Genomic DNA, 22,097 nt, shown 5'->3' with positions numbered 1-22,097 from the left:
CATCCTGAGTTACTCTGTTTTTAAAGCTTTTGGGGATTCATGACTCAATCATGACTATAAATAGGGCCAGGGCTCCATTCCACTGACATCTCATAGGTCAGAGGAGGTTTTCCCTGGGGATATGGAGGCAGGGAGCAGCACCAGGCCACCAGCAGACTCCCTCCTCATCCAAGTGGACTTGGGCACCTACAGAGCGAGCATGAGGGGGAGCTCAGCAGGGAAACCCAAACTCTTGCCCTTTACTACAAGAGGCAGCTGGGAAGCAAAAACACCTCATGCCCTGGGTGTTGGGAAACTGAAAGGAACCTTGCCCATGGCTGGAGCCATCCCTGTGGTGGCTGCAGTAAAGCAGTGCCCACCCATGGCCCTGGGCTCTGCCCCCCTTGCTGCTCCTCCTCCTCCCTCAGCCCAGGACGACTATCGTGCTGCAGAAGATGAGAAGCAAACAAATAATAACCCTGAACCCTCCAAAAAGCCCAAACTTACCAGCTCCCCTCATCCAAAAGAAGCACCATGCTGGACAGGACAGGACAGGACAGACAGCAAAGCCACTGGGTGGGGGGAAGGTTAGCAAAGAGAGGGGGGAGGAAAGCCCAGTCCCCATGCTGTACAGAGGGCAGCGAGCAGGCAGGCCAGGGTTGTGTGATGGCAATGCAGGGGTGGGCAGGGACAGATGCCAATGGACAGCTCTCCCAAAATGCAACCTCCCCCAGCCCTGCCCACCCACCTATTTTTGGAGGGCTACTAATGGAGATGTTTGAAATAGGCCAAGGTCTGTCAACGCAGCCATCAAACCTCTGCAGCTGCTTCCTGCCCTCGTGTGCTCCAGGGCTGTCATCAGCAGCATTGTCTCATTCAAATTTCAAACTTCTGCACAGTTGGCCCTCAAGCCACAGCTGCATCCCACGTTCATTCAGGATGCCTTGTAGAGCACAGAAAGGTCTCTCCTCTCTGACATTCCCTAGAAGCAGGGTCTGCCCTGCCTTGCTGAAATTCAAGGGTCCAAGCCCATTTTTTTTCAGTGCCCCATAACCAAGAGGCACTCTGAACCCAGCTGGGGAGGAGGCAGGTTCCCAGTGCTCAATCACCACTAAGAAAAGGGTTGAGCTTGATATTTACAGCCACCCAATTCCCCTGGCATGAATTCTAATTTCCAGTTGAACTCCAGGCTTAAACCCAGTCTGTATTCAAACAGTGTCACCTCAACCCATCTGTGGCTGGCCAGGAGGTGAGAGGAGAGCATTGAGAGGCAGGAGGAGAGTTTGTTCCTTGGATGGGTCACCTGGATGTGGGAAGTGAGCCCATTAGCCAGGGAAACTGGGCAGCCATCTCCATCTGGGATATCCCCATCTGGTCTGGGGGATGTCCTGCTCCATCCAGGAGTGCCCCTGCCAGGAGCAGTTTGGTGCCATTCATCAGCCCCTGTTCAATGGCTCTGCCATGGGGCAGCTTCTGCCTCTTCACCCCCACCTTCTCCTCAATCCCACACAGAGGAGAGACCTTTCTAGAGCCTGTCAGATGGGATCTGCTCTCCTTTGTCCCACCAACACTCCTAGCCAGGAGTGACAAGGAGAGAGCACAGAGAGCTCAACCCCCTGACAGCACTGAGGCCAACCAAGGCTTGGCTGGGAGCTGCTTTGCCTCATGGAAAGAGAGAACTGAAAGCAGACACCCAAGGGGGCCATTTCTCCCATTGTTTTCTCTTTTATAAGGAGTGGAGCTTTGCTGCAGCTGCCAACACTCAGCAGAGCCCTGACCATATTAATTTCTAACAAGAAAAATCCCCACTAACCTCTTTCAACCCCAAGGGAAGTTTGAAGAACATCTGGCAGAGAGCACTCCAAGCCACCCATGCCAGCCAGGCCCTGCAGGCACTGGGGGGTTCCTCCTCCCTCTGCACAGGAGAGGGACAGCAGCACCTCTCAGGCAGCCTGGCTGTGTCTCACACCCACACAGCTCAGCCCTGCCTGAGCAGGGGCAGCTGCACCACCAGCACTCACATTTCCTGAGCCCCAGCTGGCAACAGATGGCCAAAAGCCTCAGGTGCACAGGACAAGGATTTGGGAATAAGCTGTGCTGGCTGGACCAGGGGCTGCATCCTTCCCCTGCACTCTTCCCCTTCCTGCCCAGACTGTTTTACTCCCCCAGGGGGGTAAAGGCTACGTGCTTCTGTTCCAGAAGGACTGGTGACCCACCTGGTGTGATCAAGCACAGCCACCACCCCAGCACAAGTATTTGCCAAAAGGATTTACTGTCCTCCTCCCTCAGTGAGCACTCTAATTTTTAAGGCTGAAGTCACCAAAAGCAGGAAGTTGCCTCACGCAGTGAAGGTCACATTCCTTCCCCTTTTAGTCCAGATTTAGCACCAGCTGGAAGCCACAAGGCTCAAGTGAATTGTAGGCAGGACAACCACAGCTTCTGCAGGGATGCAGGTTAGAACAGAAGTTGGTTTTTTGCTTAAATAACCAAATCTATTGCATGCCTGTACTCTCCTGTCTGAAGTCCTACAGCTCCTTCTGGAACAGGCAAGGAATATTTTCAATGGCATATCCAAAATCAAGGAGTCTCAAAATTCAAAGTTGTGAACTACACAGCAAGCAGCCTCCGAGAACCCACTTCTGGTCCTCCCAAAAAAGCATTTTTGGGATGTTTCTTCTTTCTGCTGCTTCACATGGGAACCTGTTGGTTCACAGGAAAGCTGGAGGACTGATAGGGCTAAAAGTGCACACTAAACCTGTCTGAGTTTTGGTAACACACCCTAATACTCTGCAGCAGCCCCATTTTCTCAAATCACTACAAAGTGGCTGTGGGATGTCCACAGTTTCAGGCATCCAAGCTGGAAGAGGTGAGCATCCACATGTGAGAGCCCCCATTTGCCCTGGAGTGCTCGTGGAAGGTGAGATGGAGGCAGAGAGGAGTGGACTCATTAATCTGTTATGAGGAGGGAAGAGGAAGGAGGTGGGGAAGGAGGTGGGACAGGCAACCAACTGCAGCTCCAAACAAGCCCTCCCCTGGAAAATAAAAGCAAAATCACCCAAGACACGAGCAGGTGTTACCAGTGGTACCACTACCTCTAAAGCAGCAGCAGCCAGCGTGTCCTTACCAAAAAGATTTGCAAGAATGTTTGTGGCCGAGGACCTAAGGTACTCGCTACAGAGATGTGAGATCAGAGGTCAGCTCAATCCTGCAACATAAAGGTGGCAAACCCGGGTCACAGCAGGCCAGCAGCACTGGCAGGGCTCATGGAGAGGGGTGGAAGGGCAAGGAGGAGGATGCAGGACAAGGCTGAGCTGCTGTGCTCAGCTCTCCCAGCTTACCTGGCAGCAGCCCTGCCCCCTTGCACCGCCTGCGAGGCCTGCAATGAAAAGCTGCTGATGCCGCAGTGAAGATTTGAGGGGGGGGAAAGTAAGCCAGCAACAAAGCAAGACAAAAAAAAAAAAAAAAAGTTCACCAAGCTGCCTTAAAGAAATGAACAACACAAATATGGAAGAGAAGAAAAGGAGCAGTAGGAAAAACACATCTGGCGGTGGCCCTCAGTGGGGAAGGTTGGTCAGAGCCTCCATGGGACGTGAAACCCATCAGTTCAGGCGCACTGTGATGCCCTGGGACTGCTCCACACAGACGAGAGCAGCCTGAGGTGCCTGGGCTGTGCCATGTGCCCAGGACAGGTCCATCACCCCTGGAGCCTGTTCTGAGTCCTGAGTTCTGAGTCCTTCCCCTCCCTTCCTCACATGCAGGATTCAGCGTCTGCTTCCCTCTATTTTCTGATCCATACTGCCCTTAAGCATTTTTCTCCTTGTGTCCAGTGCCTTGATTTTGGGATTTCTCCAAGCCCAACAAAACCCCCATCCCACTGCTGTCCTTAGACAAGGTCACCTCAGTGTCTCCAGGTGACAACAAGGGCATTTTTTGCCACACAGGAACCAGCCCAAGGCCCTGCAGGAGTCCTGGCCCTGCAAACCTGAGCAGTGACTGCTCAGCTTGGATGGAGCTGCTGGTGCAAAGGGCTGGAATTTGCCAGCTGCACGTCGATTTTTGCATTGGTGCTTAGCAGGATCCTGAAAAGCAAATCCCATTTAGCCCCATGGGTGTCCCCAGGATCCTGAAAAGCAAATCCCATTTAGCCCCATGGGTGTCCCTGGCATTCACTTGGCTCATTCCCCCAGCACCCTCCCCAAGTGAAAAACGCAGTGACACTCACAGCCCTGCTCAGCAGTTACAGGGTGGGGGCTTCAGGCACAACACACACATGGAAAAGAAGAAAGCAAACATTTTTGCCAATGCAGAATCAACCCCATGCCAGAGGAAACCAGAGCTCATTCCTGTTGCTGACCCCAGAGCAGGGCAGGTCTCTGGATTTACTCTGCTTACCACAGTGCCCTGCTCACCTCACACAGATAAACCTCAGCCAGCATCACAGGGATGCTGCCCAAGAGCCTCAAGGCAGGGTTTGCCAGCAGGAGATGCCTGAGCTGGGGGTGAGCTGTGATCCCCCATCCCTGCCTTCCTTGCTGTGCTCAAGTTTCTGCTTGGTTCTTTACACCAGGCCAGCTGTGGTGGTATTTAGACCATGATTTGACAGGCAAGGGGTGACAAATGCCCCTAAATCACTTTCTGCAAACCTCTGGGTGGAGAATTGGGTCCCACAGCCCTTGGGACAGCAGTGGGGACAGCACCACCTCCCAGGCTTGTTGAGCCACCCCTGGGAATCAGCTCCTTGGAGCTCACCCTCAGGGAAGGGGTGTGAGCTGCAGACACCTGTGAGGGAGCAGCCTGCCACAGAGCCCTCAGCTCAGGATTATTCCTTCTACAGGCTGGGGAATCTTGAGCCAGAACGCTTGTTTGAAGTGACAGGACAGGTCTGACCTTTCTTCATGCAAGGCTCAGGGGATACTTCAGCAAAAAGTGCAAGATGGACAATTCTCCATCTCCACGAGGCCCACCACTTGGTAAATCCCCACCATATCCAGCTGAGGAGACAGCCCTGGGGATGGACACTTGCAGTGCCAGCCCCATCTCAGTGAGCTCTAGAACCCTGTGCTCCCTCACTTGGCCCCAGTGTTTCTGAGCTGTGCCCACGCCCTTGGTTGGGATGCCATCCCCAGCCCCAAGGGAGGGGAAGTAACCAAAGGTCAGCTCCTCAGGAGACACCTGTCAGCACAGAACTAATGGGGTCAGGGCAAATCCACCAGGAAAATTTGGTCTAAGCATCCAGAGGAGCTCCAAAGGTATTTAGGGCCATAGTGCCTGCATCTCCTAAATCAGTGTGGCTTTATTTGTTCTCATATCTTCCTGTGTGGGAGAGGTCTGGAGCTGCAGAGCAATGAGACACTGAGGGCAGTGTGGGGAGAGAGGCTGAGCACACCCAGCTTGCTCCAAGGCACATCAGCCAGGTGGGCTTGGGCAAGAAGAAAAAGGAACCTCAACTTACCTTTGTTCTTCCTCTAGTTCTTCTTTGGACATCATTGACTTGTACTGGTTTCCCCTTAGCTTCCCAGGACTGTATTTAAAAGAAAATGTCTCTTCTGCAGCTGGAGAGGGGAGACAAAAAAAACACCAAGAAATCTGTGAACCAGAGACCTCCTGAGAGCCACAACCCACAGCACCCCAGCTCCTTTGGGTGCTCTCTGCTCTGCTCCTGCACCCCAAATGCTCTGGCCACTCCAGCACATTTCCTGAGTCAGCTCCAATCTGCAGGAGCCTGGGCACTGCCAGGGAGGATCCCAGAGCACAGCCAAGGTGCTGCAGGAGCCTGGGCACTGCCAGGGAGGCAGGATGGATCCCAGAGGATGGCAGGAGCCTGGGCACAGCCAGCACTGCCAACAGTGAGGACTGCTGTGAGTGAGCAGCCTGCTGGAAGCAGATCCAAGGAAATCCTACAGCCCAGGAACCATATGCCATTGTTCTCCCTGGATTCAAAGCCTTGCAGGCCCATCTTGGCTTATCAAGACATGCTAATCCTGCCCTGATTAACTCGAAGCATTTTCCACTTCTCCTCTCCAGGCTTGCATTCCTCCTCCTCCTCCCTCTCTCTGCTCATCCAGGGGCCCTTTCCCCAGCTTGGGGCTCATGGATGGTGCCACAAGCAGAGCTCTCCTGCAGCCCTTGCCAAAAAGAAGATGCCACATGGCAAATGCCAGGGCTGCAAACAGCCCCAGGAGCACCAACACAGCCCCTCTGTCAGCAGCCCTGAGGAGAAGCCAAGGTTCCTTCTCTGGGTGCTCTCTCCAGCCTCAGCCTGTGCTAATTAGAGCAGCAAAGCTCAGACTCTGAGCCAAAGCCGATCCTTTTCCAATCGGATTTTGTTCGAGCACTATTTGCTCTTAAAAACCTCTCCCGTGCTTTATCTCCCTGCAGAGAGGGGAAAACAACAGGAGGGGAGCTCAGCCCAGGAGGAGCTGCTGCTGTGGGTGTGTGTTATCTGTGGGCTGCTTATCTCGGAGCCTTTATCTCCCAAGGACTGCAGGAATGGGCTGCTTCAGCCCAACCATCCTGCACTGGGGTTTGCACATTCCCAGAAATATTTGCTGCTTCCCCAGAGCCCTGGGGATGCTTCCAAGGAAGATGTTCCTTCATTATCTGCATGGCCCTGAGAAAATTGCGCATTATCCACAAACCAGTATCCAGGATGACACCAGCAGGACCCTAAAGGGCTCCTGCACCCTCAGGGGGTGAAATTCCCCTGGCAGGAGAGAAACCCCAACTTGTGCACAGCTCATGGATGAACACAGGGAGCCCCTTCCCAAACTCTCCACTGCAATTGTGGCCATGTCCATGACTGTGTCTCCTCCTCCACCTGCCCAAATGAAAACCCCTCACACTCAGGATTCAGCATCAGCTTCCCTCTATTTTCTGACCAATTCTGCCCTTAAGGATTTCTCTCCTTGCGTCCAGTACCTTGATTTTGGGATTTCTCCAACCCCAAGCTCATGCCCACACTCAGCTGCTGCCAGACCTTGGGGACCTCCATGTAAAAAGTCAGAGCCTGATTTTGTAGGTGGGGAAACCAGAGATCTCAGAAACAAGCAGTGCAAGGCTTGTTTCAATAATGATAAATACAATAACTATATATATAATATAATAACTATAAATACAATATAATAAAATACAGCACAATATAATAATATAACTATAAATACAATAGAATAAAATACAACACAATATAATAAAATAACTATAAATACAATAATAATAAAAAAAAACTTTTACCAATTTCCATGCCAAAAGTGTAATTTACGAATAACATTTGATGAGTTATTGTAAAAATAAGCTTCCAAAACAAACAAAAAAACCCCTCACTTAAATCTACTTTCTAGAAGAACCCCTTCAGATATTCTCTCCCAAATTTGCCCTGGAGCACCAGGAGTGGGATGGGAATTTCCCAGAGCCTCCCCCCTGCTAATGCCCACATTTCCTCACTTCTTTACATCTCCTGATCTTGGGGAGCTTCCCTGGTGGATTACAACTCAATTACTAATCTAGGGTGTTTCTCTGATCCCTAAATTTGGGCTCCCAGGGGATGCAAATCCTTTATCCAGCTTGGTGACAAATGGCTGAACAACACAAGCAGCCCCAAACATTCAGCTTGGCCATATTCCACTTCCCTGGGTGGGAAACCCTCCCCATGGGCAAACAAACAAAGAAAACCTGGCTAGCTGGAAAGAAGCAGTAATGCTGCAGCTTATCAGCACCTTGGGTGACCATAAAAGTGCATGGAAAGAAAATTCAGCTGGCTGCTGCTTTGGGAGATATTAGGAGAAAGGAAAAAAAAAAAAGAAAAACAAAAAGAGGGTGTAACATCCTGTTCCTTATGCTGGTGCAGAGCAGGAGCTGCTCATTACCTTTGTAAAGCTGCAATGATTTCAAGGACAATCAAGATTGTTTCCCTCACATGGTTTTCTGCCAAATCAAGTGAGATTTGGGATTTAGAGTGGCCCTAAAGGAGCAGTTTAGTTGCCACCTCCTCAGCAAATAATAAGGGAGGAGGGAGGCAAGGAAGGTCCCCATCTCCCTGCCCACAGGGTGAGATTACAAAAAGGAGACAGTGTGTGGGTTTGGAACCCTCTGGCTGGTTTTGGAGCTCAGGAACTTTCTCTACAGATTGAAAAGAAACTTCAGGAAACACCCAGAAAAGGGGAGGCTGGGTTTTCATGTGGACAGGGAAAACACCAGAGGAACAGGAGGTGACCTACTTACTGAGAGCCTCCGTGAGTTCATGTTAAAGAAAACATTTGTCTTTCATCTCTGTGCCCTGCATAGCCAGTGCTGTGACCCTGAGCTGGCAGGGTGAGGGCAGCTCTGCCCTGAGCAGGCTCTGGTGTGATCCCTGCCCACAGGGAGGGAAAGCTGCTCTGGTGCCTTTGGTCACAGGGCTGGGGCATCTCCACCTGCCCCAGGGGAATCTCTGGGCTGAGTGGGGCCAGCACACACAGGAGGCAGTGGAGGAGGAGCAGGGCTGGTCCCAGGGCACTGCTGGTGCTCCCAGCTCAGGCCATGGATTTGCCCAGCTCCACCAGGAAATGCTTCAGAAACAGTGGGAATAATTCAGGAGAGGAGCCAGGGAGGACAGAGTCCTGGCCAGGTCTCACAGCCAGGGCACATCACCTTCCCCAGCCCATTGTAAGGATGCCCAGCAGTGCCAGGGCAGCCCTGAAACAGAGCTGGACCTGCAGAAGCAGACACAGAGGCACAGCAGCATTGCTGAGCATCCATTTGGCAGAATACACCCACCAACCCCCAAAGCAGACCCCTCACAGCCCCCACAGTGGCATCCCCAGCCACCAGTGCTGTGAGGAAGCCCTGCAGGGTGCAATGAGTGCATTTTGGGAGCCCTGTCTCCAAAGGAGCTTCCCCTGCCTCGCAGGAATGGCAGCAGGATTAAAATTTGATTCTCTGTGGCATTAGGCATAATCCTCCCGAGCTGGGGATTGCCACACAGCACCTTCAGAGAGCCAGGCAGAAAGTGGGGCAGGGAAGGGGGAACTCCCCAAGGCCTCCTGCTGCCCCAGCTGTCCCCAGCCAGGACTCGTGGGGACACCCCAGCAGAGCAGAGACCCCTCCAGACACACATTCAGGCACCATCTGTTCAATTTGCTTAGGACTGCAGCAGTTGTCACCCCAATTAGTCAATTAATCATTTTCCAATCAACTAATTGGCTAATCAGTTAAACGTGGCCCTGGCTAAAGCCTCTGGAGATTGTCCTGGATGAGCAAGGAGCTTTTGGAGCAGCTGCATCACAAAGCTGCCCCATGGCAAACAGCCCAAGGGCATCTGGGCAAGGGGCAGGAGTTTGCTGGAGGAAGGAGAGCATCCCCAGGCACTCAGGGCTCCAGAGCTGTCCATAATCTCCCTGCAGAGCTCTGGCTTGCTTGGCACTCACCATCCTCATCCTCTGGCTCTCTCACCACCAGCTTCTCGTTTTCTGAGTCCACCTCTTCCTCCTGGAGGAGCGAGAAACAGAACAGCCATGAGGAGAAGGTGCTGTGCTGAATAACCCACGTTTGGTTGGGGCAGGGCTGGGGGGCAGAGCCTGGAGCTCCAGGGACACCCTGGGCACCCCCTCCCTGCCTCCTCCCAGGCACAGGACAAAGGGATGCTCACTAATGAGTGAGGTTCATTAGTCTGCTTCCCTCTCACTAGTCAGTGCCAGTCATCTGGCTGTGAAATGCAAGTAATCAAGGAGATGTTAAGGTTTATCATCAAAGAGATATTAAGGTTTATCATCAAAGAGAAATTAAGGTTTATAATCAAAAAGATATTGTTTATAATCAAAGAGATATTAAGGTTTATAATCAAAGAGATATTAAGGTTTTTAGGAAGAGCCTTGTGCCTGAGCACCTCCCTCCCAGCTGCACCCCTGCCACCCCTCAGCCCAAAGGGACTGAGCCAAGAGCCACAGGGACTTGTGTGTGCCCCAGGCCAGGCTTGGACAGGCTGTGCTGGCAGGAGGAAAAGGTGGATCCCCAGCCAGAGCCAAGGGCCAAGGAGCTGCTCTGGAGCACAGGGACATTCAGCAGTCATGGGGCTCAAAGGCAGCACTGGGGGGTTGGGCTGGGACCCCTCCAGAGCCATCCACAGCTGGTGTCTGGAGCAGCAACAGCACATTTTGGGGTTTTTTTTAAAGGCAAAGCAATTTTGGAAGTTTTGGGGGTCTCTTCTATAAGATAAAACGAACTTCATCAAGCCCAGAACCTTGTCCTGTGCAGAATCTCCAAGCAGGGAGAGAGGGGAGCACCCCAGCTCTGGAGATAAGACAAGGACACATGGCAGAGCCCCTGCATGAGGCATTTCCTCCTGCCCAGCCCTGTGCTCCAGCTGCAAACCCCTGTGAGCTGAGCCCAGGGGGCACTGCTGTCGCAGATATCTTTTATGAAAAAATCCTTTCCTTGGGGTTTTTTCTCCTGAGAAGCTGAGAGGCCTCAAGAACAAAATGTAAACAATGATTATCTGCTGCTGTGGAATGCAACAGGTGCATTGTCGCAGACATTTTTTCACAGAAATCCTTTCTTTCAGATTTCTGCGTCTTCTGGAAGGCAGAGGCCTCAGAAGAGAATGTAAACAATTATTATCAGCTGCTGTGGAATGCAACAGGGGCACCTTGATTGGCTCATGTTCCCATGTTTATAATTGGAGGCCAATCATGGGTGCAAGCTAGGGACAGAGTTCCTGGACACAACTTTGTTATAGATTTCCTTCTTTCTATTCTTAGCTTAGCTAGCAGCTCTGCAACTTCTCTCTTTATTCTATTTAGTATAGTCATAATGTATTATACATTATATATCAATAAATCCAGCCTTCTGATCAAGAAACAAGATTCACCGTCTCTCTCTCACCCTTAGTGACCCACTCAGGATGCTGTAATAGTGCATCTGGGATTGGTCTCATGTGGTTGTTTCTAATTAATGGCCAATCAGTCAGCTGGCTTGGACTCTCTGTCTGAGCCACAAGCCTTTGTTATCATTCTTTCCTTTTCTATTCTTAGCCAGCCTTCTGATGAAATCCTTTCTTCTATTCTTTTAGTATCGTTTTAATATAATATATATCATAAAATAATAAACCAAGCCTTCTGAAACATGGAGTCAGATCCTCATCTCTCCCCTCATCCTCAGACCCCTGTGAACACTGTCACAACCAGCACCCAGGGGTGTCTCCTGCAGCCTCCTGGCAAAAGGACAGAGCACCTGGGAGAGGGGAGGCTGCCAGCCCCTCACTGTCAAGGGAAAAGCTGTGGGGAAGGAGCAGGCAGAGCTGAGTGCTGGCTGTGCAGGGCAGAGCTGGGGAGGAGCTGCTGGAGCACAGCCCCGGCCCAGAGCTGGGTGAGTTTGTCATGGGGCAGGAATGTGCATTATTCACAGCCCCTTGGCCTCCTCTGGCCACCCTGTTCCCCACAAGGAGATGCACCAGGACCCCCACCCGCTGCAGCCACGGCTATTTTGGGCCACACTTCCAAACATGGGCACTTCCCACTGGACACCCAGGCTGAGGGTGGCTGGGGAGGCACCCAGAGGGAGGGCACAGGGAGGGCACAAGCCCAGGGCAGCAGTTCCCCATCACAAGCATCTCCCCCTGTGAGCTGGGACATGCCCTGGGACACCCAACCCTCCAGGAGGGAGATTTCAGCCTCTTCCTCGCCTGGGCATTGGGAACTGAACATTTAGCAATGAGAGCAAGCAGGAAATTTGGGTGGCAAACCTCCAAGGAAGGGAAATAGATCTGCTCCAACACACTTGACAGGAGCAGAGAGGGACAGGCAGGGGTGCCAGGCTGGCAGGCGACAGCAGCGTGCCAGGGCTGGCTGGGCACCCCTGCTTGTGCCAGCCAGGAGCTCCCTGCAGCACAGCTCCTCTCTGCTTGGATGGCTTGGAGGCAGATGCCAGCACCTCCCTTTCCCCTTCCTCCACATCCCTGTCCCTCTGTCCCTCTGTCCTCCTGGGGCTGCTCCCTCTCCAGCTGCCTCAGAGGGACCCACCTCGCTGACCCCCGTCCCCAGGGCAGCACAAACCTGCCCCTGGAGCACCATTTCCTTCTGTTCTAAATGGGCTGAGCCATTAAGAGGCCACCCAGCCTCACCAGGGAGAACAGCAGGGAAGCTCTGCCCCCCTCCCCAGGCCAATGCCCCACCCTGCAGGGACCCTGTGGGCTGTGCCACCCTCCCCAGGCTGCCTCACACACCTCTGCATGGCTGGAAAGTGCTTCGTGGCCCCGTGTGTCCTCTGCTTGTCCTGTGTGCCCGAGGCCGGATCCAGGCGAGGCACCCAGCGGTGGGATCTGGAAAAGGACAAAAGCTTTGAGCACAAACATCCCCAAGTGCTCAACCAACCAGCCCTGGCAGCTCCTGCACACATGGACAAATGCTGAAGGTGGCCCATAGCCCACTTTGCCCCATGCCTGTGCTGTGTGCCAAGCCAGGAATGGCTGCTGGAGTGGGGAACCCCAGAGACCTCGAGTGCCCGGTCCTGCAGCCAGGGCTGGAGCTCAGGAGCTGCTCCCTGTGGAGCTCAGGATCTCTCCATGAGGAGCTCAGGATCTCTCCATGTGGAGCTCAGGAGCTCTCCATGAGGAGCTCTGGATCTCTCCCTGAGGAGCTCAGGATCTCTCCATGAGGAGCTCAGAAGCTGTTCCCTGTGGAGCTCAGGATCTCTCCATGAGGAGCTCAGAAGCTGTTCCCTGTGGAGCTCAGGATCTCTCCATGAGGAGCTCAGGATCTCTCCCTGTGGAGCTCAGGATCTCTCCATGAGGAGCTCAGGATCTCTCCCTGTGGAGCTCAGAAGCTGTTCCCTGTGGAGCTCAGGAGCTCTCCCTGTGGAGCTCAGGATCTCTCCATGAGGAGCTCAGGATCTCTCCCTGTGGAGCTCAGGAGCTCTCCCTGTGGAGCTCAGGATCTCTCCATGAGGAGCTCAGGATCTCTCCCTGTGGAGCTCAGGATCTCTCCATGAGGAGCTCAGGATCTCTCCCTGTGGAGCTCAGGATCTCTCCCTGTGGAGCTCAGGATCTCTCCATGAGGAGCTCAGGATCTCTCCCTGTGGAGCTCAGGATCTGCTCCCTGTGGAGCTCAGGATCTCTCCCTGTGGAGCTCTAGAGCTGCTCCCTGTGGAGCTCAGGATCTGCTCCCTGTGGAGCTCAGGATCTCTCCCTGTGGCAGCCCCAGCCATGGGGTGGGACCAGGGCAAGGAGGCCCCAGTGAGGGCTGGGCTGGCTGTGCCAGCTCCAGGCTGGGCTCTCCGTGTGTCCTGGCAGGGCTGTCCGTGTGTCCTGGCAGGGCTCAGGCAGCTGCCTGGGATGCTGATGCAGCAGAAGGGAGGAGGGGACATGTTTGGTTTGTTAATGCTCGGCCAGCTGCCTTCTCCATCAGCCCCTGGAGACCTCCCCATCCCACCCTGCCCTCCTGGGGCTGGGCTGGGCTTTCCCAGCCCCACAGCAGCTGTGGTTGGCCTGGACCCCGTGCTCAGCCAGCTTTCCCTGCCCAAAACCTTCAGCTGGAGCCTGGAGGGCTGTGGAGGAGGATCTGCGTGGGCAGGGAGCAGGGACACCGTGTCCCTTGGCCTTGCACTGAAATGCCAGCACGGGGCTGGAAATGCCAGCAGGGACAAAGCCCCACCTGGAGCCTGGCAGTGCCACAGCCCCTGGGAGCCAGGGAGAGGGGAGAGCCCTCTCTGCCTGGAGAAGCCCGAAATTCAGAATTTCACCCCTGAATCTCAGCCTTGCCATGGCCATTGGGTGCTGCTGTCCTGAAATACTGAAAACCCAGTCAGAGTAAATCCTGATCTTTACATAAAATACAGTAGAATAGCAGAACACTATGAAGTGGCTTTGATTACAGTTTTTATAAGTATCAAAAAGTTTTCTGTAACTTTGCTGGCAAAAGACCTGAATTCACAGGCCAATATTATTTCTTCCAACCAAGACCTGATGTAGCACTACTGTACGTCACAAACAGTTCTTAAAAATTAAATCTCAACTTCCCAAACCGTCCTAGAAGTCTAAAGGGAGCCTTTAGAATCTCTTCTCACTCCAGTCAATCCACAAATGAAGTGACTCTGTCCCAGAAACAACCCTGCACCAAAGCCTTTCCATGCTGAACACTTCTCCAAGGGGGAACCACTTCAGAGGGAAAACAGGTCCCATTTAGGAACCTTAACCTGCTCCACATGCACACCTGCTCCTTTGTGAATGACAAGGTGAAAACCAGCACCTGCAAGGCAGGGAGGGGGAAGATGTTGGGACAATGCTGGGAAACTTGGAGAACACCATTGTTGCAGACGTCTTTTCATGGAAATCCTTTTCTTAGGATTTTTTCCTCCTGAGAAGCTGAGAGACCTCAGGAACAAAATGTAAACAATGATTATCTGCTGCTGTGGAATGCAACAGGTGCATCTGTGATTGGCCCATGTTGGATGTTTGTAATTAATGGCCAATCACAGTCAGCTGGCTCAGACTCTCTGTCCAAGCCACAGACCTTTGTTATTCATTCTTTTCTATTCTTGGCCAGCCTTCTCATGAGAACCTTTTCTTCTATTCTTTTAGTATAGTTTTGATGTTATATATGTCATAAAATAATAAACCAAGCCTTCTGAAACGTGGAGTCAGATCCTCATCTCCTCCCTCAACATAAGACCCCTGTGAACACGGTCACACACCAGGGCACCCCAGGTGCTGCTCTGGTGGGAAGCACAGCTCAGGGAGAATGCAGGGAGAGTCTGGAGCAGCTGGGAGTGAGGAAGGAACAACTGGAGAAGAAAGGAGCGGAGTGTTCTGTCCAAGAGCCCACACATCAGCATCTCTCCGGTGCCATGAAAACCTCCCCTCAGGGACAAAAAAAACCCAAAAAAAATTAAAACAAAACCAAAAAAACCGGCGAGAAGCAGCACTGCAGGGAGCCGTGCACGTCATTATCCGGGAGCATCTGGAGGAGACTTGACACGGGCCGCCCCAGCAGCTGCTGCGGCAAACAAAGCTCGCATTGCCGGGCCAGGGACGCGCTGGGCGGCAGCTGCAGGGCCCGGGGCCGGGAACGCAACGGAACGATCCGGGAACGTGCCGGGGATGATCCGGGAACAATCTGGGGATGCTCCGGGAACGCTCCGGAGATGCTCCGGGAAAAATCTGGGGATGCTCCGGGAACGCTCCATGAATGCTCCGGGAACGCACCCGGAAAGCTCCGGGATCGCTCCGGGATCACTCCTGGGATGCCCCAGGAACCCTCCCGGGATCGCTCCAGGGATGCTCCGTGCCCGCTCCTGCCCACGGGCATCAAGCCAGCCCGGGCACAGCACAGTCCATGCCCTGGCACATCTGAATCACACCTGGGCACTGCTCAGTGGGCTCAGGAAAGGCCAGGGTTAAAATGAAGCAAGTCATCCACCTTCAATAACAAGGCAGCGATCCATCTGATCCATCTGCCCCGGCGGCTCCTGGCTGCAGAGCCAAGCATTTCATTTGTTGGATGATCACAAACGTGCTGCTGCCCTTCAGCTCCATGGCCACGGCACCCGCGCGTGGAGCTGGCTCTGGAGCAAAGCAGGGCGAGGACAAAGCTTCAGGGACATCCCGGGCACAGCCAGCACTGAGCACGGACAGCCTGGGTCTCCCTGGGGAGGGTGGCTCAGACAGAGGAGCTTGGCATCCTGACCCCCTCAAGGCTCTGCCCACACTGAACCCTCTCCCAGCCTGTGGGAGGTGGGAGCCAGGCTTCCCACTGCAGCATCATCTGGTTTTCAGCTCATTTCTGCCCATTTCCTCCCCACTTGCTGCATCCCTGCTGCAAACCTGGGCTTCTTTCTCAGAAAGGACAAGAGGACACTTGAGGGGTGGTGTGTCCCTCACCCTTTCTTCAGGGACAGCCTTATGGGCAAGCTGGGGACAAATAAGTGCCCTGCTCCAGCTTCAGGAAAAGGGAAGATCCCAGGCTGCAAAGCAAGAGGAGAAAATTATCTTGGATTAAACTCCTGGGTCCTGTGTGTTGCCATTTATGGCTGCACTTTCTGCTCCAAGCCTGATGCAAGACATTGCAAGAGGGAAAGAAAGCAGACAGGAGAGAGCCAGCCAGAAAGAGAAAAGCCAGGAGAAAAAGGGAAGGAAGAAACCTTTAAAAAAAGACTAAATAATAATAATAATAATGTTGGTCAGAGTTTAGCAGAGCAAAGCAGCTGCTGTGTCAGCAGCTCCCCTTCACCCACCACTGGGGCTCTCCATCCTCTCTCTGCCCAGAGGAGCAGCTGCAGACCAAGAGCAGCTCCCCAGCCCTGGTGATGGTCCTGCCAGCTCTGGGGGGCCTGGAGAGGATGTCCCTCACGTGGAGATGGAGTTTTGCAGGTCTGAGCCCCCCCCAGAGCGTGGGAGCATCTGCTCCTGCCACTGCTACAGGCAAGGACAAGGCACAGAGTGGGCAGAGCATTTCTGAAGCTCTGGGACCACCCAGCCTGTAATGAGGAGCAGGCCGTGCCAGGAGAGCTCTGGTGTGACCCACAGCAGGGTGAGGAGCCCAGCTGAGCACACCCATCCCTGCAGGCACCACCACATCCAGCTTGTTCCCTTTTTGCTACAGCAAACACCCACACCAGGATGTCCCTGCTGAGCTGCATGGCATCCCTGGCAGCAGGCAAGGCTGGCCCTCACCTGGCAGCTTCACAAAAAGTGGCCACTTGAGGAGGCAAAGAGTCCTCCAGCAACCCTGGCACAGCTGCAGGGCTTCACCCAGCCCACAAGGACCTGTGGGACCCCAAACTTCTCGACCCATGTAGGGGACACACCACACACCCCAATGTCCCCCTGTCGCTCACCACGACCCAGCAGAGCCCCGTGGTGGGATTCAGGGTGGGCAGGACACGTGCTCAGGTCCCTGGGGGTGACACATGTGCTGTGTCACCTCCCAGTTCCCATTCTCTGCAGGAGATGAGGCATCTGTGCCTGGCACAGGCGGCTCTGTGAGAGCTGGGCACATCTGAGCAGGCAGGGATCGGGGTGGGCAGCCCTGCATTCCCTGGCAGTGCTGCTGCCAGGGCTGTGACGGGAGTGGCACATCCCCACATCCCTCCCCAGTGCCCTGTGGGACACTGGAGCTCCTGTCCCAGCCCTCTGGCAGCGCAGACACGGCCTGAACAGCTGCCAATTACAGCCAGACTTAATTAGACACCCTCTCCCCTGCAGCACAGGGAGGGAGGGCAGGCAGGAGGCATCAGAGGGGGAAATGATGACTTTGTAAATGTAATCGGGGCTCCCGGTGGGAGCTGGGGGGTTTGGGCTGCCTGCTGTGTGCAGAGGCACCGGGAGCCCCCAGGAAGGCCCAGCCTGGGGTGGGAGGCACCCAGGGGAAAATGCACCAGGAGCTTGGCAGAGGAGGCAGATGAAGCCTTTGTGGCTCTGCTGTGCAGGTGACAGCCCCAGGCAGGGTTTGTGTGTCCCCTCTCCCCTCTGTCACACTCGCCCCTGCTCTGTTTGAAGCTGCCAGCTCAGCTGCAATTAACCCTTGGCAAACCAGCCAGGCTGGCGCTGCCCACTCACCCTCCGCATCTCCTGAACATTTTGGCCAGGATGGCATCTTGGAGGTGGCTCTGCTCCAACACTGACAACCCTGCCCGGTCCCTGCCACCTGTCACTTCAGGACAGAATTGCTCATTAGGGAGCTGAAGTTTCTGACCGTTTCTCACAAGAACCACGCTCCACAGCCCCAGATTCGCTGCTGTTCCCACCCAGTTCCCACCCAGCAGCTTTTCATTACGGGATTGCTTTGACAGCACTGCCTCATCCATTAACGAGCTGGGGATGGGGATGAGAACAGACAATGACAGACTAATTAAGGGGTTTTTTTCAGTGATGGGAGCCAGCAGAGACAAGGGGAAGCACTACCAGCAGCTCAGGGAAACAAGGACTCCTGGGCTCCTTTCCCTGCTCAGCCACTGGGTCATTCAGTAGCCCTGAGCATGATGCTGCAATGAACTGGTCACTGCAGAGAGGGGCAGGGAACCTTCAATTTTAGCGATTTACCAGGAGATGGAAGCAGGAGGGAGGCTGAGACACACAGCTGCCCCAGCAGATCCCAGTTTGCACAGGCAGGGAGCAAGGGAAGGAGGAGGCAGCGGGATCCAGCCCGTCATTAACACACCGAGGCTGCTCTCCCTGCGCGGCTTCATCCATCAGCACTTTGCTCGAGTGGTTAATGGCTGCGGGCAAGGCGAGCCAGGCTGGCACAGTGCGTGCTGAGCAAACAGGGGGGAAGGAAAATAGGGAAAGAAAATAAATAGGGAAAGAAAATAAATAAGGAAAGAAAATAAATAAGGAAAGAAAGCTCTCTGAGCGCCTGCTGATGTACTGAGAAGCCCTGAGCCTGCAGGAGCCAGCAGCCGGACAGGGTCTGGGAGCCTCTGCTGAGTCACATCAGGGGACTGCAGCCCTCACCGAGCCAAGACAGGCTGGAGAGGGAACGATTCCATCAGCAAAGCACTCCCTGCTCTGCCCAGGGCCCGTCCCATCCCTGCCTATAACATCTCCTGGGCTTGGGTCTGGGTGGTGCTGGAGGAGGGGAAGGATGAGGCAGCTTTGAGGATGTTCACAGGGAGCCGAACCAGGGAATCAGGGAGACCCTGCAGAGCTGTGGATGGTCTGTCCCGCTCTGCCCACAGCAGCACCCCTTGGATCAGCAGGCTGGGCACTGCCACACGTGTGTGGTGCCTGCTGGAAGGGCACGTAGTCCCTCACAGTCCCTCGGCCAGCTGTGCCAGCCGGCCCCAGGGCCAGCAGAGCCGGCAGCTGTGGGATCATGTGCTGGCCACGGCTCCCAAGCACACACTCAGCACTGCTCCCCCTCCACTGCTCCCCACAGCACCCCCAGCACACACACAGGCCTGCTCCCTGACCCTCCCAAAGGGATGCTCCTCAGGCCCAGGGTGAGCAGCATCCTTGTCCTGCCCTGCCCACACAGTGAGGAACAATTCCCAGGAGGGAAAGCTGGGCAGGACCCTGTGCTGGTCCTTCAGCTCCCTGGGTGAAGCCAGCGAGGAGCCCAGCCAGGCTTCTGGAGGACACAGAACTCCCCGTTTCTTGAGTAAGAACTCATTCCAGGCACACAAAACCCTGGTACTGCACCTGTGCTGAGTGGGGACAAAGGAGCTGAGCCCTTCTCTGAAGGCAACAAGCATTGCAGCAGTGCCTGCTCAAAGAAATCAGGGCTGAAGAGCAGCCAGAGGGGAGGAAAACATTCCCAAGATGTGAGCTAGCAGCAGAGGAACCCGTGGGCTCTGGCAGCCCTGGATCTGTCCGTCTGTCCCAATGCACCTCACCAGAGAGCAGCTCCAGACAAGTGGCCAACTTTGGTGCTGAGCTGGCCCAGCCAGGACCCAGCTGGCCAAGGGTGGCCCAGGAGCTCTCCAGAGATCCTGGTACTCACAGGCACTGATAAATCACACGAGATGTGGTTTCCAGGATGCTGTACAAGGCACGGGGCTGCTCTAGAGCTGTATCCAAGGGCAAGGGGCACCAGGAAGGGGACAGGGAGAGCTCTGAGGCTCAAAAACCACCAAGGGAGGTGCGAGGAGCACAGGGAGGCCGAGGCACATCCCAGCCGCAGCAGGTGCCCCGCGGGTGTCACAGAGCATCGCAGCACAGAGCAGGGTGTGCGAGCCCCGGGACCTGCCCAAGGCTATCCGGTGAGTCACTGGAGATGCTTTCCAAGGCGAGGGCTGAGTGTGCGCTGCCCAGCAGCCTGGAAACAGTTGCTGAGGATTGCAAATGCTGCTAATAATAGCCAGGAGCCGACTGGGCCCCAGCCCCGTGCCCCGGCCCAAGCACGCTGCCGGCCCACGGCGACGCTCCCGCATTCCCAGCGCTCCCTTCCCGCCCCTTGCACAAGGAGCCGCACGGCAGAAAGCCACCAGGACAGGGAGTTCGGGTGCCTCAGGTTGTCACCGAGTCCCATCCAGGCTGGGCAAGAGCAGAACAAGATCTTCCCGTGGACACTGGGTCGCTCTTTTATTTTTAAACAAGATCCGATGGAGGAGGAGGAGGAGGAGGATTTACCGAGCGTTTATTGGCATCAGTGCCGCCCCCAGCCCCGCCAGTTCAGCCAGGGGTCAGAGACTGGGGCCAGCATCCTGGGGGGCTGAGGAGCGGGGCGGTCCCTTCCCTGGGGCGGGCAGGGACAGCGCACGGAACCCGGGGACAGTTTGTGTAAGCCACAGAAAAGGGATGCGGACGGGAAGAATAAACACAAGCACATCTCCCAGCACCCGGACAAGCTCTTGGAGAAAGGAAAAGACTCCCGGGGGTTAGATGTGCACACAGGAGAGGCTCACACTGGCACACGCTTCCTTTCCCCTAAATCTTCACTTTCCTGATTATTTTTAGGAACACTCCTTGGCGGGCCGGGGAGGGAAGGAGCCAGAAACACCCCCCAGACCGCTGCCTCCCCGGGGACAATGAGCTTGTTCCCACCCCAAGACAAAACACGGGCTTTGCCGGGACTTCTCTTATTTTAGGGGAAAACCCGGAGCGCTGCTCCCTCCCCGCCAGCCGGGGGGACAGAGGGATGGGGAAGGGACACCACGGGGGCACGGGGGGACCGGCCTTACCTTGCTCTCCGCATCCTCCCGGTGGCCGGGCTGCCGGGGCTCCTCCGGGGGCTGCCGGGGCTCCTCGGGCGGCTCCTTGGGATGCGGCCGGCGCTCCTCGGGGCTTTGCCGGGGCTCCTCGGGGCTTTGCCGGGGCTCCTCCGGGGTTTGCCTGGGGATGCTCTCGGCCGCCGCGGGGCTGGGCTCGGCCGCGGGGCCCGGCTCCTCCGCCGCCTCCCGCTGCTCGGTGACCGCTTCCTTCCCCTCGCCGCGCGCTCCGACCTCCTCCACCGGCACCCGGCTCCCCTCGTCCTCCGGCCCCGCTGCCGCCGCTTCGCCGCCGGGGCCGCCCTCCCGAGCCGGCTCCGCCGCGGGCCCCCGGGGCCGCTCCGCCGCCCGCTCGCCGCCGCCTCCCCGCAGCCTCAGGAAGACGGAGGCGAGGACGAGGGCCAGCACGGTGAAGAGCAGCGGCACGGCCAGGTACGAGTCCACGGGCAGCTCCATCCTGCGCCGCCGCCGGAGCCCGCCCGAGCCGAGTGCGCGGCCGCGGGGGGGGCGCGGGCAGCGCTCGGCCGGCGGCGGGGCTGGGCCGGCTCTCGGCCGGGCTTTACCGGCGTCATCACCGGCCCTGCCCACCCCCGGCCCCCCCAGCACCGGGCCCGGCACCCACCGCCCCCTCCGAGCCCGCAGCCCGGCCCGGCCCCGCTCCCCGGCCCGGGTGGGATTTGGGAAGGGGCGGCCGGAGGGGAAGGCTCGGGATGCTTTGCTTGATGGGAGCCCGGCCTGGGACAAGGGGAGCTTTCATTAGACACTGCTTTACATCCACAGAGTCATTCCCAAACTGCTCGGCAGTGCCTTGCATCGTCGAATCCTAGAATCGTTTACATTCTAAGATGATAACCCCTGTCAGTGGATATATTGTTCCTAATACCCAATCTAAACCTCCCCTGGCGCAACTTGAGGACATTTCCTCTTGTCCTGTCACTCGTTAACAAATCCCGTTCGAACAATGGGAAGGTCTCGGTCTCCCGGGATGTTCCCTCACCCAGGGCTCGGTGAGCTCGGACACGCTGGGGTGTTGGCTGGCCTCCGGGAAATGTTTAATGAGCGTTTGCACCTTGTTAGCCCTTGGCTGGGTAGCGGAGGGGCTGGCAGGGCCGGGAAGGCTGTCCTGACTCCCCTGGGTGAGCAGCATCTGGCAGCACATCCATGCCAAGCTCCAGAGCATCACTCCACCTTCCCCAGGAGCTGCAGGGACATCAGTGCCATCAACTGCTGTGATACCCACCAGGTAAAGCTGGTGCTGAGAGCAGCTGGGCTGCCAGAGCCTCCCCTTGAGCATTTTGCTGAAAAACAGGAGACTGAAAAACCAGGATGTGTCCAAAAGCCATCACAAACCGGCAAGCAGAGTGGCCAAGGAGTTGTCATGTTCCCCCAGACTCTGCCTCTGAGGATTTCCTGCCTCTCGAGACTGCTGGGAGGATTAGCCAACCTTTCACAAAGCAGGCTGAAATTAGAAGGCCTAAACTATTCCTGCCAGGGTGAAACCAGCACGG

The 22,097-nt window shown here is 55.6% G+C and overlaps 1 protein-coding gene across 3 annotated transcripts in view; it reads right to left on the bottom strand.

Moving 5' to 3' along the window:
• Positions 1–21,092, bottom strand: part of MXRA7 (matrix remodeling associated 7) — a 32,240-nt gene extending 11,148 nt beyond the window's left edge. For 2 of the 3 annotated variants that reach the window (XM_058038904.1, XM_058038906.1), the window contains exons 1-4: positions 20,563–21,092; positions 12,173–12,268; positions 9,381–9,441; positions 5,432–5,531 (exon numbers count right to left, since the gene is read on the bottom strand). In XM_058038904.1, the coding sequence (XP_057894887.1) occupies positions 5,432–5,531; positions 9,381–9,441; positions 12,173–12,268; positions 20,563–21,045 (740 nt within the window). In that variant the 5' untranslated portion in view covers positions 21,046–21,092. Of the gene's footprint in view, positions 1–3,103; positions 3,185–3,317; positions 3,369–5,431; positions 5,532–9,380; positions 9,442–12,172; positions 12,269–20,562 lie in introns of all 3 variants that reach the window. The other variant, XM_058038905.1, reaches the window with a different exon arrangement.
• Between the last annotated feature and the right edge of the window lie 1,005 nt (positions 21,093–22,097).

This window comes from Melospiza georgiana, chromosome 21 (genome assembly GCF_028018845.1).
Source record: "Melospiza georgiana isolate bMelGeo1 chromosome 21, bMelGeo1.pri, whole genome shotgun sequence".
Classification (NCBI taxonomy): domain Eukaryota; kingdom Metazoa; phylum Chordata; class Aves; order Passeriformes; family Passerellidae; genus Melospiza; species Melospiza georgiana.
This window is presented reverse-complemented; position numbering and strand designations above follow the sequence as displayed.